This window comes from Mya arenaria, chromosome 6 (genome assembly GCF_026914265.1).
Source record: "Mya arenaria isolate MELC-2E11 chromosome 6, ASM2691426v1".
NCBI lineage: Eukaryota > Metazoa > Mollusca > Bivalvia > Myida > Myidae > Mya > Mya arenaria.
In genome coordinates this window covers 79054535-79072865 of record NC_069127.1, presented here as the reverse complement: position 1 = coordinate 79072865, position 18331 = coordinate 79054535, and the positions used below count along the sequence as shown (strand labels likewise).

The 18331-nt window shown below is 35.0% G+C and overlaps 1 protein-coding gene across 1 annotated transcript; it reads left to right on the top strand.

Moving 5' to 3' along the window:
- The first annotated feature begins 634 nt into the window (after positions 1-634).
- On the top strand, positions 635-17537 carry LOC128239379 (uncharacterized). Its single transcript, XM_052956000.1, has 14 exons — positions 635-749; positions 1004-1171; positions 2789-3460; positions 3740-3872; positions 4191-4272; positions 4519-4594; positions 4859-4992; positions 5888-5975; positions 6596-6685; positions 9218-9955; positions 10201-10320; positions 10613-10714; positions 11132-13986; positions 15396-17537. The coding sequence occupies exons 1-14, from the start codon at positions 707-709 to the stop codon at positions 15486-15488; spliced, it is 5394 nt and encodes a 1797-aa protein (XP_052811960.1). The 5' UTR covers positions 635-706; the 3' UTR covers positions 15489-17537.
- The last annotated feature ends 794 nt before the right edge of the window (positions 17538-18331 follow it).

The window sequence follows — 18331 nt, the reverse complement described above, 5'->3', positions numbered from 1 at the left end:
ATCAGAAACGGGGTGAATAAAGTCGTTGACATAAGTTGAGTTGGGTTATAATAACCATCTGTAAAGTTCTTTAATGTCATGATTTCCAGAAGACATCTGTATTCATAAAACAAAGCGCTAATATTCGTTTATGGAGGTCAGCATATTTTGATCAAATGTTGGAACCGTTTGATTCGTAACAGTAAATAAATGAATTAAGTTCATAATTGATATCAACTAATACTTTTTTATTATTATTTCGAAACGAACCCGTGCTACGGTGCATTTTATTTCTTAGGCGTTTGTGATCATGAAAAAAATCGCCACATACATATTATTGCTGGTAGTTAATTGTATTTCAAGGCTGTAATAGTTAAAACATTCGTTTCATATACATGTATGTGATAATCGTTGTGTTCTCACTGAAGTTTTGCGGAAATCAGTAGGGATCGAAATAAACTCAGAGGTAGAATTTGAATGGTACATCCATCGAAATATCCCAACACTGTTGAACTGTTCTGACACTGCCGATCTAACGTGAGTTACCTTTCTCATTTACGGGGAGGTCACTGCGTTATAGATCGACCGCTTGCCCGTGTGACAATCGATCAAACCCGGTTTATATTATATTTTAATCAAGTATATGCAAGCTACCGTAAAGTGTAAAAATGCCCGCCATCACAAACAACAAATGTAACTTCAAATTATAAGACGACTTTAAAACAAAATGGACTTTTTTCTACCGTCAGACATCGCCAGAGTTGTACTTAGTAAGATAAACACCATTTTTCGTTCATTTTTTTCAGAGAAGCTTTTCCAGATAGTAAGTCTGTAAAGTTTTGACAATATTTTTTTCGTTTATGTTGTACTTAAAGCCGTCTCTTTGACCCCTGATATATGAACTATAAATGCTTTCTTATCACTGGAAGTGAAAGTGACGTATAATGGTTGGTCCATCTGGTTATCTTCGGAATTCGGACTGGTGTGTTATTCCATGTGTAAAACTTTTGTTTGTCTTTAACAGGTTACCTGAGAGACAACAGTTATTACAAGACATACACCTGCTTTATGAAAGAATGTTCCCTGCTACAAGAATATTATGCATTGATAAAGATGGGCCGAAATCCACAACTGACACATCTACCTCAGCTAACTCTCCTGCTAGATGAATGGGGACGATTAAAACAAAAGGGTAAACAAGTACAATTTATCTTTTATTAAACCAATTTAATGCAGGAAAAACATTTTGGTTACCCATTACATTCGTGATACATCAAAAGGGCATAGCTTTTGATTTACTGAACTTTCACTATATTTATTTTCGCCTTCACTTGATTGTTTCCGTTTGTAAAGTTTTTCGGTCTGTCCAGATATTATGGGCAGATGGCTGGGCAGAAAATTATCATGCATAACAGATTTTTAAAATTAAGAAAAAATGTTTTAACTGAATGGTCTTCTGACTTGAGTGACAGTAGAGGTATTGAGGTGTAATGACACAGATTATGTGAAATAGTTTCGTAGAAACCAAGAAGACATATTAAAAAATTGATAGAAATGCCAATGATGACATTTGGTGATGGTTTTTAACAATTTCAAGGAGTTTTAAAATTTGCATACAAAGAATGGTGGTCCTAAAGAACTTCACCTTGAGGATGCCAGACCATGCACCACTGTCTTGGATCAATTGAAATGTTATGAGGCCAAAATTTCTGGGAACTTGGTTGAGGAGACCAACTGCTTGGCTGAACATCGCGTTGAACATCCTATTACCTGATTTGCTACAAAGTGGACTTAGTTGATATAGATTGTCATACCTTTTTACAGATTTGGAATATTTTCATAATTCTTTCTTTATAAAGATAGATAAATTTAGAAACTTTCATTTTCATTTTCCATTACATGCTATTAGAAAAGTTTTTATATGTAATATTTTGCTTTGAAATTAGTTTTGAAATAGTTAATATTAATTAATTTGGTTATATTCACTTGTTTAACTTGCAATAACTAATGTATTAAGAATACATTATCATGTGCAGGTTTTTATTTCCTTTCCAAATATGTCAGCTACATATGGTATTTTACAAATGATAAAGACAGCACAAGGGTCATATACTGCCAGATGGTTTATCAGTTATTGGAATATACGCAGATATTCAATGTATCATATCTTAGTGGGTCTCAGAATGAAATGGGTTAAAAATAATGTTTTTTAATAAATGGAAGTTTACACTGAGATTATCATGATAATGATTCTATGTTGCTAATACTTCAATTTGATTATTTGTTATTTTAACTTCAATTTGATTATTTGTTATTTTAAACCCCATTTCTATGATAAAGTGATACAAGGAAGCCAGTAATCATGATACCCTGTATACAGTCTCAAATCAGGAACTATTTGTATCAATGAACACTTTCTTAGTTTTATGTTTGAAACAATTAGGATGTAATCAGTGTACCTCAGGGTATCTGCTAAAGTATGTAACTAAAATGACACAAAAGGGCTGTCACAGGTGTCAATCAATTTGCTTGTTAATCTTGTAGAATTGTCATGATAATTTTATTTCCATGATTTATAGATTTTTTTCAATCATGAAAATTCTTTTTATTTTCATGAATTGTTCATGTAAGTATTTTTGAAAGAGTAATATTAAGTCCATATCTATTTTGTCACTCAATGAAGTCAGTAAGACTAAATTTCATTTGAAAAATACAGTTATAAATGATAAATTGATAATGTATTTTTATTTTGCATCATAATGACATTAATCAATTTAAGATTGACAGGCAGTTGTGATTTTTATTGCAGAGAAATCTTCCAGAGATTCCTACTGCAGCCAGCTGAGTACCGGTAGTTCCCCTGATGGCACTCTAGTAGGCGACAATGATGTCACCAAGTCTCAGAGAAAATCACCTCTTAAGAAAAACAGAACTCTTTCTGGTGGTAAAAAAGTTCAACCTGGCAGCAGTGATAAGTGTAACAATAGGGCAGAAACACAGATATGTCAGTTAGACAGGGGTGACCAAAAAACTACTAATCATTCCCCAAGGAAGCATGAAGCTCACTTCACATTGCCAAAGAAAGTTTTGTTTTCACCTAAAAGACCTTCAGTCTCTTCGGGGACTAGCAGCTCAAAAAGAAGCCCTGAAAAAAGAAATTCTGATTGTAAGAAATCTGACTCAAGCCTTTCAGTGAGATTGCAGTCATGCACCCCTGCTAAATCATATGAAACATCTGGAGCTGACAGTTGCCCAAGCAAGACTAGTGCTTCTCCTCATGACAATGTTAACACGTGTTCAAGTTTAAATGTTAGTGTTAAAGATTCACCCACTGTTAATGATTTTAATTTGTTAAGAACTTCTAACCACACAGTAAAAGTGGATGCCTATGATGATGTTTCCAAAGATTCCAAACAGGTTTCAAAAGATGTCAAAAGAGACCCGTCACCTGTTAAGTCTTCTAGACGTGTGGAAAATAATGGTATGTTTAGTACACATCTACTTGCACTACATTTAATGCTAATTATGTGATTATGTTAAGCTGATATCTGTGAAGAATTAATTTTGCCTAGGACAGTTTTAAATTTCCCATATTCTAAATGTTAAGATGTTAATTCAGGAATACATGTAATTTAAATGAATCGTAGTTCTATAAAGGCTTTGCATTATCAAACTTTTTACTGGTTTATCCAATCAAACTGTCAAAATCAAATCTGTAAAAAATGTCATGAATTGTTTATAACATGTTTTTCCTATGTAGATTCAACTAAAACGGTCATTGCCACCCCTGAGAAGTCGGATACCCACCGAGTGTTGTTGGACAGTCACATGGTCACACCAATAAAACTCTTAATGGACCACGAGGCCTCGACACGGTCACCTCGCAGGAAAAAGTATGCACAGTCACAGATGTTGCAGAGTATTACTGAGTCAAACTACTTACATAGTCTCTGGATTTTAGATATATTCAACAATAAATTAAAATAGAAATTATGTCATGTATAAAACTAATAGGTTACATTTTTGAGGTTTGAGCTTTTGACGATTGTCTTTATTTCCAATTACATAGCATGTGACCTTATATCTTCAGAAGTTCATTCATGCAACAAAAATTAAGGCTGTACTTTGGTTGTTTCATAATGACTATGTAGATGACTGTGTAAAGTGCAAGTAGTTCTATGTACATAATTAATCACAACTACTTTTTTTAGGCCGAAGACTCCTAGAAAAAGAGCGAGTGACCTGTCTCCGGTAGAGGCCTCCCACAGCATCAAGCATATAGAGGAACAGCCAGTATGTACTGTTGTGTTTCACATATGCAATAATCCTATGTGTGTAATGTGGATGGAATGTTGTGTTAAAGTGATGAAGTCTAACTGCGAACTTGTTGGATCATAGGTGACTGTTCATTTTGTTATAGAAGAATTAGGAGTCTGTTAGCTATAAGTAACCTTTCAAAGTTTTCATTTGAAATGAAGCAATATTTCTTTAAAAACTGAGTATTGATAAGATTTTGTAAGTTAAGCATTTGTTTTCCAGATATTCCAGCAAATCCTGAGTGACACAAGACTGCACGAGAAAATTGCGCAGACCTGTAATTCTGTTGTCACCAAAAGTATGTGTACACAATAGCCTAATTAGTACTGCTTATATATTAATTGTAAATACCATCAATTTTTCATTGTAAAAGATGACTGTTACTGCATTTTGCGAGTGTAAGTGCTAAATTCGAGTCTTGAAATATTGACCAATCAATAAACATTTCAGCTAACTTTGACCCAACCAGAGAATTTACTGGTTTTATATAATTGGAACTTGTATTTCAGAAACCAATAATAATAGTTTAATTGTTAATCCAAGTTTATTTTCTGACTTCAAGGTGTGTTCAAGAAAGGTCCAGTTGCCATGGAGACAGAGTCACGGTCGGAGGTGAAGGACACAGAACACAAACTGACCGCGGAGGAACTCGAGACCATCACAGCCTCACGCTCACTGGAGGAAATACTCGAAATAGTAGGCCACACTCTACACTTGCAGTACTAGTTTTGTTTTATTATCAATTATAATCAAAAATTGATTGAAAAGATATAGTGATTTTGTCTTTATAGTTGGAAAAATATTATTGTGAGCCATTTTAGATATTTTTTGGAGTATTTCTTACCTTTAAAAATTGATACTGGCTTTTAGATTCTCAACTTTAAATTAAAGTAATTAATCAATAGTACATGAATGAAAATGACATATCAGACATGCCAGACAAAAACATTATAAAATGTATGTTCGATCTCCAATAAATCAATAGTAAAATTTTGGACCCATTTCCAACACAAGGTTTTACATAACATGAAACAACTAACAAACAAAAATGGTTTCGGGTAATCCGACCCTACCTAATCAATGCCATGGACCCTAGTTTTTAAAAAAAGTCCTCCAGCCATAAAAATAATTTTGTTTAAACTGTCATCAACTTATGAAGGAGAATAAAACTTAATAACAACAGCAATATTTGAGTGACATTTGCAAGAAAAAGTGCTTTTTGTTAGAAAAAGATCTTGACAAAGTATATTTGGTAGTATATTATTTCATTTTTAAATCATTAAGTCAGTACTCAATAAAAAAAAATAATAATATAATTCTTAACTTGTAATATGAAATAAATGCATTGATATTTAATCAACAAGTATGCTCGTGAAGTAACAAGCTACTCCAATGTTTGCATTATCTGTGATAAGCAGGTTTGACAAATTCATGTACATGATTGTTTATAACTTTCAGACCATGCTGGAAGTAGCTAGGCCTACTTCTATTGAGAAAGCATGCAAATTAATCTGGAACACCTTGACCATGTTCCAGGTTCCACAGAAAGGTAGTTTTCTTGAAGTTTAGTTTGGTTTGTTGTTTTTTTCAGGGTGCCAACTTCGAAACTAAAGTCCTGCACGAGAAATTGGACATGAGCGACCCAGTTTACGAGTCTTTGTTTAAGTTGTTTGGTACAGGTGAGTTGAGGTCTTATCCCTATAGTTTCTGATGTTCTACAGTCAGACCGTGTTATCTCGAACTCGCATGGCTTGAATTTGCTTGACCTGGATGTAAAGGACCGATTTCTTTATACTGAAGGTAAACAATCCAACTTGGCTTTAGTTGTCCGAGGCTTGAGGTATTTTTTCACTGGTCTCTGAGAGTTAGCCAGCAGGGTTTGACTGTATCTCAGAATAACAGCAATAAACTAAGAACACAAACTATGATGCTGGTGGTCATTGTTGTACATCACATTGTTGTATTAAATGTTTTGTTTAATGATCGTGCATGTGTCATTTGAAGTTTGTTGTGTTTGTTTGCTTTTTATTTATTATTTCTGCAGAATGAACAGAATTTTGCCACATGTTTTCGGGTTTTCCAATTATATTCAGATTAAATTAAGTTTAAATTCAATTCAATATTATATCTTTTTTAATTGATGTTTAGACATTTGTTTTAGAGGAATTATGTTCGTCTAGTTCACCCAAAAAACAACAAAACCTCCATCATTTTTTTTGAATGAGCTGAAGGTCAAATGCTCAGTTATAGTAGAAATATTGCAACCAGTAACAATAGATATTTCACACAATTTTTACAGATCGAGCAACATTCATGGAAGGCTTTAAGAAGGAGCGATCTGAGGCCGAGATGAAAGCTGAGATTGAGGAGCTGGAGCGGAGTATTCATGGTAATGTCTTATGTATGTGAAATATACAGCTAGATGTCTGAATGAAAGGAGTTCAATGTCAGTCTTGATTGTTTATAACATTGAATAATAAAATATTGAACTACGATGACAACCATTAAAAATATTAAGTAACTGTGCAGAAAACATTTTCTGTGAAATCATTTATATTCGTTGGCATGAAATTTCGTGGTTTGCCGAAAAAATACAATTTCTTGGGTACTTGAATTATTGGTTTTTCGTTTAAAAAAAAAAAAATAATCGAAACTACGATTGTCTAGATCGTCTGCATTACCTCCACACGCTGGTCCGTGATTTCCATCTTCTACGTCATTGGCTTATGGCACTCCCTAAAGTGGTATGACATGCCAATTAGTGCATATACCCATGTCAATTATCGATTTAATTAGAAATTAAGGTCATAAAAGAATATGTACCCTGATCATAAATACGGATAGGCAAAGCCATTGAATGCCAGTTAAGAATTTCGCAAACTTTGAAAACACCAAGAAGGATATTTGAGTAAATAATCCCTAAAGATTGCTGATGTCTACAAATCCAATCACTTTTGAATATCATCTCATTTCAATATTTATTCACACGTTTTTGTTTAATAAGTATATTAAAAGCTATGTTTTGTACATTGTCATGTTGGAAAATAAGTAACCTCCAATGTAATCGATTAATCATTTCATTAAAGAAAAAAATCCAGAACCGACACTCATCACTCACATCTTGAACTTGGAGATTTTCATTAACAGCACATGTTTAGGCACGTGCTTCAGTTTTTTGGTTCATAAAACACATAAAAATGATTCGGTTTATTATTTGTTAAAGGCTGATATAATATATTAACAAAACAATGATAGCAAGACAGTGATTTTATTTAAATTTTCAAAACCACCTGTGGCTTTACAATTGGGAAAATAGGCGCGTTAATTCCCAAAATTGGGAAAATACAATGAACATTAAAATGGTCATTTAAAATAACCATGCAGTAACAAAGACACCTATTAAAACTGTTTCAACTCTCTTTAATGACAGTTACTATCATCAAAACATGTAAAACATTATTTTTGTGCCAAATGATCCCTATTAAGCATTATCACTTTCTCACCAAACAAATTGCAATTTCAGCTTTCTGGTCTTGTGATATGTTAATTAAATGCAAGATCTTAAAAAAACACAATAAACAAAGTTACACTGAAATCATACATAAGTAACAAAAAACACTTTTGTTGAGTCTTTTAACATAGTATTTGCTATTATGTGACATATATTTATGATTAAATTTTTAAGTTGAATGTTACATTTTGCTATAAGGTAATGCTATCACTTATTATATGTTATTATTTGCCAGAAAGTTGAAGTCCAAACGTCGTAAATTGTAAACAAATTGATCAGTGTCATTAAATGAATTACTTGCATCTCGGTGATGATGATCAGAAACGGTGTATTTCACGGGCCTTATCCCGGATCGAACCGGTTCCTGCTATTGTTGCGCGTTCGCATCGTGTTTAAAATACATTGTTTTACGAAATAAAAACAAAAAGCACATTTCATATTTGTATTTTTTATTCATTTCTGGGGGGAATTGATTACCTTTTTTGGGGAAAATATGACCATTTTTTGGGAAAATTGGACAATATTCGGCGAGGGGAAAAAGCCGTTATTCGGCTGTAAATTTCACGAAAAAAAATCACTGCAAGATATACAATGAGACGGATATTAACACTGTATACTGTGGCCTCTATAACAAATAAATTAGACTATGTACAAGTACATAACACGGTATTTGAAAAAGTGAATAAAAGGTTTATATTTGTGGGATCTTGAATTCCTGGATCACCCAACCCAGGAAAACCACGAACATTAATGCCCCACGAACATTAACGATTTCACAGTAATAGCGAAATATGTACAATTATACATATGACAGTAATCTTTAGAATACTTTCTCTTACTGTGCAAAATTGTACATTGATTTGCTTGATGTAGTTTTATTTTAAAACAGATTTGGTTGTGCATGTTCACATAGACATATATGTTAATTTATAATCATATGAAAAGTTTAAATCGAAACAAGAAAATATTTCATTATCTAAAGTATTTTAGTTTTTGAAGGCAGCAGGGTACACTTGCTGGTCTCCATGAGGGTAGAATGGTGCTACCAAAATGGGACACTCTGCAGCATCCCTCCATATCTCTAGCTTTAAACCTAAAACTTGATCCTTGAACTATTGCAGTCATTTATATAAGCGTATAGATCAACAGATCAATTTGCTTGTTTCACTACAAGTACAGTTGATATCTCTTGGCTCGATTTCCTTGTTGGCTTGGACTGGATGTCAAGGACTTTGTTGTACCCTTTGTAAGCATTCCTAATTGGCTAAATATTTGTTAGGCTCGAAGTATTTTGGTTGGTCCCTGGGATATCGAGCCAACATGGTTTTACTGAACATGAATTTAAAACCCTGCATGTATGACTAAGGTTCTCCTTGGTTTATCATAACAGCAGTACAACTGTGTTTACAGAGATCCATGAGGAGTGTGCGAGTATGGCGGCTAACTCCCCCCACTACCTGGGTTCACAGGAGGACTTGTTCTCCCCTGCACCCTCCTTCCCACTTGAGGGTATACAGAGGCAACATGAAGGACTGGTCACCTCAACACCCTGTGCAAGCTCTGCACCCATCAACTTCACACCAATGCTCAGAGGAAATGAGTTGGGTAGTAGCCCGATACATTCTGCTGGGTCCAGTGGGAAAAATCTCAGTAGCACACCAGCCACCCAGCCGTTCAGCCCTACTGGGCAGACAACCCAGTCTAGTGGAGCATCACAGTCACATTCTCCTGGGTACCAGTCTGAGAACCCCTATTTACATAGCAATCCTGCTACACCCATCTCCCAGGACCTGCTCCACTCTGAACCTTCCACTCCCATGCAGCTCTCCAGTCCCAGCTCTAACCAGCAGCTTCATTCGACTCCCCATGGACCATCCAGTGTGAGGCTACATTCCCACGCATCTTCACCCATCCATCCACAACATGCCACCATTTCTAGCAAAAACATCCCATCCAACTGCAGTCCGCTGGTAAAAGCTGACATCCATCCAGGCAGTCCTATCATGAGGCAGACAAACGGGCCACATGTAAGGAAAACCATTCTGCAGCCGGGGGATAGTAGTCAGTCGTATTTTAGCTCCTACAGACCAAAACAGACTACAACCAACACGAAAACTAACTCAGATTTTCATCTTCTAAACCCCCAAGGTACATTTTATACTATTTCTTAAGACTTATACAATACCATATCTAATGCTAGCAAAAATGACCTTGTGGTCTTATATTTTCTAATAAAAATAGGCGAATGACTATAAAAGTATGTTTCCATTCAGTTATTTAGGATTCTGCCATCACATATACATGTACTCGAAGTCTTAAGAAGCGTTCAGATAACAGGTCCTCAGACAGGCTATGTTAAACAACCCTGGTACAGAGTAACACCTTTATTTCAGATTCAGGTTATCTGAACCTGTTGAGTGATGCGGCGGACCTATGTACAGTTGACACCGCGTCCCTGGCTCCTGAAGGGTCCGCGTATACCAGCACCTGCTCCACCATAGAGAACACTATTGGTAAGTAGTCAGGTGACTATCACTGTATTCCTTTTGATAAAGAAAATTATGAAACAGAAAGTTTCATAATATTAATTTCATTAATGCAGAGGGTAATTTTGTGTTCAGTACGCTGAACTTGTCAATGTTGAAAAGTTTGATAGTAGATGGTGCTTATGTAATTGTTTCTTAATAAGTCATTTATCCCAATACATGTATCCTCACCTTGTTAAGTTTGCTTTGGGATCGGTAGATGGTACTCTTATATTTGTTTCTTAATAAATTATTATCCCAAACCTCATGTTGTTTTTAGATTGCATCAGCTTGCCTCGTCCCAACACCACGACTGTCGGGGCCCGGGCTCATGGGCAAGGAAAGGGCAAGAAGGGAAAACTGCGCAAAAATGGGAAAAAAGGTGTGATATAAGTTTGAAAAAGGTCATTTAATTGTGTTCCTCCTTGGATATGCGGCAGAAACTTGATAAAAATCTCAAATAAAGTAAATTTTGTATAAATTACAATGTAAGATGGTTGTGACTGTACTCAAGTACTGCCGCATTTGAATTGCTACATTGCATAAAAATATTGACACAATTTACATTGTGACAGGCCTGGATCGATGGAGATTTAAAACATTTGGAAGCCCTGTTGTGTATGGTGACATTAGTGATGACAAGAAAGTAACTCAAAACAATTTAACCTTGTACAGATAAAAGTGCCACATGTTTTATAGTTAATAAAAAGATAGGGACAAGACAAAAATAGTGTCAATTGGGTAACCAGAACCACAGATCTTTTTTTATATGGCCTTAGTTCATTTCCTTATTTTGCAGGGTCCAAGAAGAATCGATCATTCTCCACACTTAAGAGCCTCCTATCTAAGCCTCAGACGGAGATGAGCACACAGCAGAATGTCCTCAAACCTGCATTTGTACCCCTGCAGATGACACCGAAGAAACTTGAGCATGCTATACAAAGCAATCAGAGTATTACCATACTGTCTCCTGGCGGCTCTAAGATTGATGTTCCTATCTTGGGCTGTCAAGATGCTGCTGAACAACAGGGCAATGCTAGCCTTGCTAAAACAGATCTGAACAATGCCAACACTATTAATATGTGGAATCAGAATTTAAATTCCTGTACACAGTACACCATTATGCAGAATGGTAATGTGATTACAACTAATGCTACTATTAACCTAGTGCCAACAGTTACTCCAGTTGTTAATCAGAATATTGAAAACACTGAATCGGGTTTGGATGCAAATGGTAAAAAGAAAAGAGGAAGGAAGAAAAAGTCAGATGATTCCAATTCACCGAATAAAAACCAGAATCCACAAAGTCAGGGCACTAAGAACTCTCCAAATGGAAATATTTCTCAATCAAAAGAATTCGAATTTGATATGAGTGAAAAACTTATTGCAACTCCAATAACTCACAATAATGTTTTTGATAGGGCCCATGTGAGAAGCTTAGACTTTGGACCCTTAGCCATTCAGGATGAATTGGGTAGCTTCCGGAAGATCTGTCCAAAACCCCGGGAACAAGTAACTCCACAAGTCATTATTGTCCATGCAAGTAATCTGATGCCAGCTACATGTCAACAGAATTTTACTCCCACAAGTGCAATATCTAGTACTAAGGCTATTTCACAACTTGGAAGTATTAAGCCAATGGAAACTGGTGATAATGCTGAAGCAGTTGATCCAGAAGAAACAAATTTAAATAAAACTGAACTCATTGTTGAAAGAGATGGAGAAAAGGAGAAAAATAACCCAAGTGAAAAAGCTGAACATGGCACTGATGAAAAACAAGACAATAATGAAGATGACGAGATGTCACCATCTTCCAGAAATTTAAGATCAGTGAAAAAGCCAGATATAAAGAAAATAGAAAATTCGGCCAACAGTAAAGATACAACCACTTTTAAGCCCAAGCTTGTTGTGTCGAAAGCAAAGAAAGTCACTAAGTCCATCAAAAATAGAAAATCAGAAGACAGATTACTAGTCAAACTTCCTGTACATAACAAGGACAGCACAGAAACAGATAAAAGCAGAAGTCCAAAAAAGAGGAGTTTGAATCTGTTCAAGAAGAAAAGTGAACTGGACCAAAGCAGCAGTCCACAGGATGATGATGTACCTCTAGCTACTCTGCAAAAGAAGATAAGAGCAGATAGTCATTGTGATACAAAGGAAGATGAAGAAGAAAGTCTCATTCCTGTCGTAGAGCCTTGCACACCAAAGAAGGCTTCACCAGAAAAAGTGGAGTTCACTCCAAGCAAGGAGGAAATGTTAGAAAAGGTTGGATTAACACCAACCAAGAGCCTGTCTGAGACAGTCCTGTCGCCTAGGAGAGCTAGTATACAAGAAATGTTACATGACTGGCAAAAGAAGATTACACCGAATACAAGAAGCAAGCAGAAAAAGCTTGAAGAATTGATGAAATCCCCCTTAACTCCTCCAAGGCGAAGATCTCTGTTTAAGTCTCCAACAAAAAATACGGAGAATTTAGATCAGAAAGGAATTGAAAATGATGAGAAATCCAATTGTAAAGCATCTGAATATGAAGAGAAACCTAATGCAGGTAAGACAGCACAGAAAACAGCAAAGAGGGTGAACAGTATTATAGATAAACTGTACAGACATAATCCAAGCATGGTATTAGGAACAAACAATGAAGAAATCATAGACACTGAACATAAGACAGATCCAAAGAAAAAAGTGAACAGAAAGAAAACCAGCTGCAGTGTGTCTTCTGAAAAGCCAGTAGTGAAGGAAATCCAGATAAAGGATGAAATGAAAGATGTAACTGTGAAAGAAGTTAAGGATAAAGTTTCTACTGAAGTGAAGGCTAAACATGTACATTTTACTGATGATTACTCAGAGACACATTCTGAACAACAGACATTATATGTCAAATTGTTTGGTTACGAGTCAGAAAACGAGGAAAATATTGAAGTTCCTGACAGAGAGGAATTGGAAAAAAGCATCAGTAATTTGGTAGATATTATGGAAACAGAAAGTATGAATCCCCAGATAAACGAAGCTGAATATGAAAAAAATACAAACATTAACTGCCAAACTGTTGAACATTCGTTACACAATGAAATGATAGTTACTGCAGAGGTACATCGATCTGCAGATGAAAATTGTGATGGTTCGGCTTTGCAGTGTGTCAGAGTTCCTGGCGAAGCTGAAAATTCTGAACATTCAACGAATAAACAAGAACCTAATGATCAGGTCTTGACTCATTTAGAATCTGAGGATCCATTACCCCCATCTGTAGCTGTTCCTCAATCTGATCAACATGTGGACATTGAACAAAGGCAAAGTGACATAGCACCGGTGTTGACTAGCCAAGTAGATGTCACAGACACCACTGTAGAGAAAAGTTCCACTCATAAGAAGAAGAAAAAACACAAGCACAAACATCGGCATGAAAGGAGTAAGGATAAAGGTTCTAAAGAAAATGATAGTGAAAATGGTGAAGTTAAGAAGCCAAAAGAAAGACATAGTGCAGATGGAAGTGTGACGTCAGGAGGGAGCCATCATAAGAAGCACAAACATAAACATCGTCACAGGGAAAGTACTGGAGAAGACGGACATAAACACAAACATCGAGACTCCGGGGAACATCGGCACAGTCACAAGAAAAAGAAGAGAAAGAGGGAGGAGTCACCTGGAGTGGAGGTATTTTCATTTATCAGTAATCTTCTTCAGCTGCATTTTATAGAGTACATTTAGAATTACAATCAAATTTTTCGCATGGAACATTTTGTGGATTTTTAGCTCAACTTTTTGAAGAATAGGTGGGCTATACTACTCGCCCCGGCGTCGGCGTCTGGTTTTAGTTTTAGGGCAAGTTGGGATTTTCACTTACAAGTCCAATACCTTTCATTCAATTGACTTAATACTTCACACAATTGTTCAGGGCCATCACATGATGAGGATAGATAACTCCATATTATTCTTTACACAAAGTATGGCCCCTGATTGACTATAAAACTTAGGTTAAAGTTTTTAGGGCAGGTTGGGATATTTATTAATAACTTCTATACCCTTCATTCAATAGACTTAATACTTCACACAGTTGTTCAGGACCAACACCCAATGAGGTTACATAACTTCATATCCTTAATACAAGTTATGGCCCCTGATTGACTTAGGCTAAAGTTTTAGGCAAGTAAAAGTTTAGGGCAAGTTGGGATTTTAATAAAAAAAACTTCTATACATTTCATTTAATGCACATAATAAAATTCAAAATTATTTACGACCATCTTACAACAAGAAACATAACTCCATTTTAACCCTAAATACAAATTATGTCCCTTGAATATACATATATTTTTTTTATTTCTTTTGACAGGCACATTTTTACATTCTTAACCAGTTTTTTACCAAGGGAAAAAAGGAGGGCTATACTTTATGGGCCTTGAATTTTTTTTTTTATTAATTTTTTTTTAATTTTATATTAATTTCGTTTGAAAGGCATATTTGTATATTCTTTACCACATTTTCATAATGGGAAAACAAGTTATTTGAATGACTTGCGTCATTTTTCGGGTGGTGGGAGGGCAGCATCAAAGTCACCTTATGTATTGAATAATTTTAGTTAGGTTTGACATAAATAGACCAAACTTGGTAATATTACATTGTTATTGTATTCACTTCTAAGTCAAAGCGGCGAAGTCGAGCTTGCTGTCTTACGACAGCTCTTGTTCATTCGAGGTACATTATTCGACAATTCATTAATTCTACTACCAGTATCATGTACATGTGCTTAAGCATGGAGGGTTGAAATTTCTAGAGATTAAAAGCCTTTGAGTTTGACAAATATACTCCTCACAAATTGGTGACACTTGTGGCTATTTATAATTGGTTACTCCTTTATGTTAATTGGTTACATACTAAACTATACATCTTTCCGCATACAAATGACAAATAGGTCTAAGATATTTTACTGTTGGCATCTCAACAAGGTTTTGAGGCAGTATTGTATAGTCAGTCTGCATTTCGTTCCATCCGTTGGTGCAAGATTCAATTTTTGCAAGATTATAGAAAGGTACATTCTTTATAATGGATTTGTTTCATTATTTCAGGCTAAGCGACCCAAGTTAGAAGGAGATATAAGTCAGGAAAGTCTGGCAGATCTGAACGTCGACGAAGTTCTCTCCAAGCTCTACAACTCCTGAACCAATACTGAAGCAGCGTAAAATACATGTAGATTTACAAACATGTAGATAGACAGTATAAAAACTCAGGAAACACATTAGTTCAATCGCAATAGCTGACATAAACAATATGAAGAAACAATTTTCATGCATTTAAATGTCAACCCAGTTATAATTTTAGTCTTAATTTTTAGCTCGACTTTTCAAAGAATAAGGAGAGCTATCCTAGTCACCGGAGCATCAGCGTTACCACTTATGTTTAAGTTTGCGTACCACCTCAAATATTTTCAAAGTCCATTGACATCAGGCTTTGAAATTTCAGACACTTGTTCAACATCATGCCCCAAACCTGTACACAGGAGGAGGTCACTGTATCAAGCATTTTGACAGAATTATGCCCCTTTTTCGACTTAGGATTTATGTTAAAGTTTGCGTACCACCTCAAATACTTTCAAATTCAATTTATGTACATATCGCAGCACATCATGATTTGCATTGAAATCTTATCTAACAGTGATTCATGCATGTTTCGCCAAAACTTTTCAACCAAAAGTGTGGAGTAGTTTGAGCGCGCTGTCTCTATGTTTTGAACACTGACATCTGGTTTTGTTATTTTATCATTTAATCAAACTAACCTACTTCTATGAGCTCATGTATTTAAGCTTGATACTTGGAAAGTAATAAATCAAATACATTAAGGTCAATACTCATTATAACAGTGAACATAATGGGTTTTTATACACTTAAAGATGCACTCTTACTCCCAAATAATATTAACCACAATTATTAATATTGTTTTAATTTTCCAAAAAGAAGGATGAATAAATGTTGAAAACAATGGTTCTTATGAAGGATACCAATTTAATTTGGAAGAAATGAGCTTAAAACATGGTATTTTAACCTTATGAGACTATAGTAGACCACAGTAAATCTTTTAGCATTCACCAATCATTTAATACTTTTGCGCTTTCTGCTATTAAATACACGGTCACAATCTTGTTATGAGTAATTAATATTTTCCATAAATACATTATTTAGTAAGTAGTTAAAGGTTTATCAGTCAAAATTTACGTTTGTTATGCATGTGTATGTATTGATTTTGAATAAGAGTGTCACTTTCACTATATACAATTATACATAGATCATGTAACTAATTTTAAAGTAAAGATACTAAGTTTTATTGTACGTGTTTTATTAACATTTAATTCATGTTTAAAAGGTACATACTTATCCTTGCATGTGTAACAGAGCTCTGTTTGAGTAACATCATGAATTCCTTTGATTACGTACAAGGATAAGTCTTGCGTGTTCTTGGCAAACATTCATATGGAACTTTTTCTTAAGTCAGTGGAAGGACTTGGTGCCAGACAGACTCTACTCCATATAAATATAGAAGGAGCTATGTCCATCTTACACCAAGCCCTGAATTATGGAAACTTAATGTGAATTATGAGTAGACGAAGGACTTTCTTTTTTGTTTATAAGAAAATAACCCTAGTGTTGCTCATTTTAAAGCTGAGCAACATTTTAAAGCTGTATTTTTTCTGTAAATATTGTTAAATGCGAAGATAACTGTTGTTGTGTACAGGATGTAAATACTTCTTATTTATTTTATAGCTTTTTGTTGTTACCAATGTTGTGTTCTGAGTTCTTGAGCAAAAAAGGTGAACAATTCTTCAGCAGTGAATTGTAGAAAACTGATTTTCCTTGGTTTAGTCAAAAGTTAGCCAAAATGTTTATTGCTCGTTCTGTAAGTATCTAATAGTTACAAGTGACCAAACAAATCATTTAAATGTGCAAACAAGCCAAAAACTTTTGGAAAACTTATCAAGATCTGTATCACTGATCACTGGCAGCTTGTCAATATTTTCTGGGGGGGTTTTATGCTCCATTTTTTTCTTAAACTTGATGTCTATTTCTTTATTTTCTTGCTTTCTGTTTATTGCTGACAGTTATAATGCATGTAGAGACTTTATATGTAAATTTAATATGTATTCTTAAGTTTGAAGATGCACTGACTACTTGTTTAAGAGTTTTGATTTGAATTCCAGTAAATAAATATATGCATTGTACTGAGTTCTGTTACTTATTTTTAATTGTCTGTGTTTCTGGGGGAAAAAGTTGAGGTAGTGCCGAGGCCTTGGTTCTGTAGAGCTTTTAACATAATCCCAGTAACATAGGTCAACAACATCTTTAATAATAATTTTGGAGGTATGCCCCTTAGTTATCTGAGAATTATTGCAAAAGCATCAACCTAAGTAGACTTTCATATGGTACTAGGCATATGTGTAGTCATGATTTAAATGTTGAATGCAAATTGTTTGTTTGCAACCCTCGTTAAGAATTATGAAAGTTATCTCGAGAATATCACACTGAAACACAGTTCATAGTGCTTCCAGCTTATGATCCGGCTTATTAAACCCTTTTGTATTTTTATAATAAACCAAAAAATCGGTCAATGCAGAGACACTGGAAAGTGAATGCCACTATTGTCTGAAAACGCTACCGGGTACCAGCAGGTTTTTATTGGAGTCACCGTTTGGTCGGTTTGTCGGTTGGTCCGTTGCAATTTACCTTGTCCGTAGCATCACTTAAAAACTACTGGATGGAATTGGATTAAACTTCATACAATGATAGAGCATAATGAGAGGAAGTGCCGTGTACAATAACCGTAACTCTATTATTGCTTATTACTGAGTTATTGCCCTTTGTTACCTTTTTTTGTCCAGAGTATAACTTGAAAAGTACTGGATGGAATTCATTGAAACTTCATACAATAGTAAAGGATAATGAGAGGAAGTGCAGTGTTCAAGAACCATAACTCTACTTTAGCTTATTACTGAGTTATTGCCCTTTATTTGTTG

Bases quoted from the DNA above. Each gene is read 5' to 3' on its own strand.
- LOC128239379 (XM_052956000.1), top strand. From the start codon at position 707: ATGGACTTTTTTCTACCGTCAGACATCGCCAGAGTTGTACTTA. The intron at 3,461-3,739 runs GTATGTTTAGTA...TTTCCTATGTAG, and splicing joins TAGACGTGTGGAAAATAATG to ATTCAACTAAAACGGTCATT. The intron at 4,993-5,887 runs GTAGGCCACACT...TGTTTTTTTCAG, and splicing joins TGGAGGAAATACTCGAAATA to GGTGCCAACTTCGAAACTAA.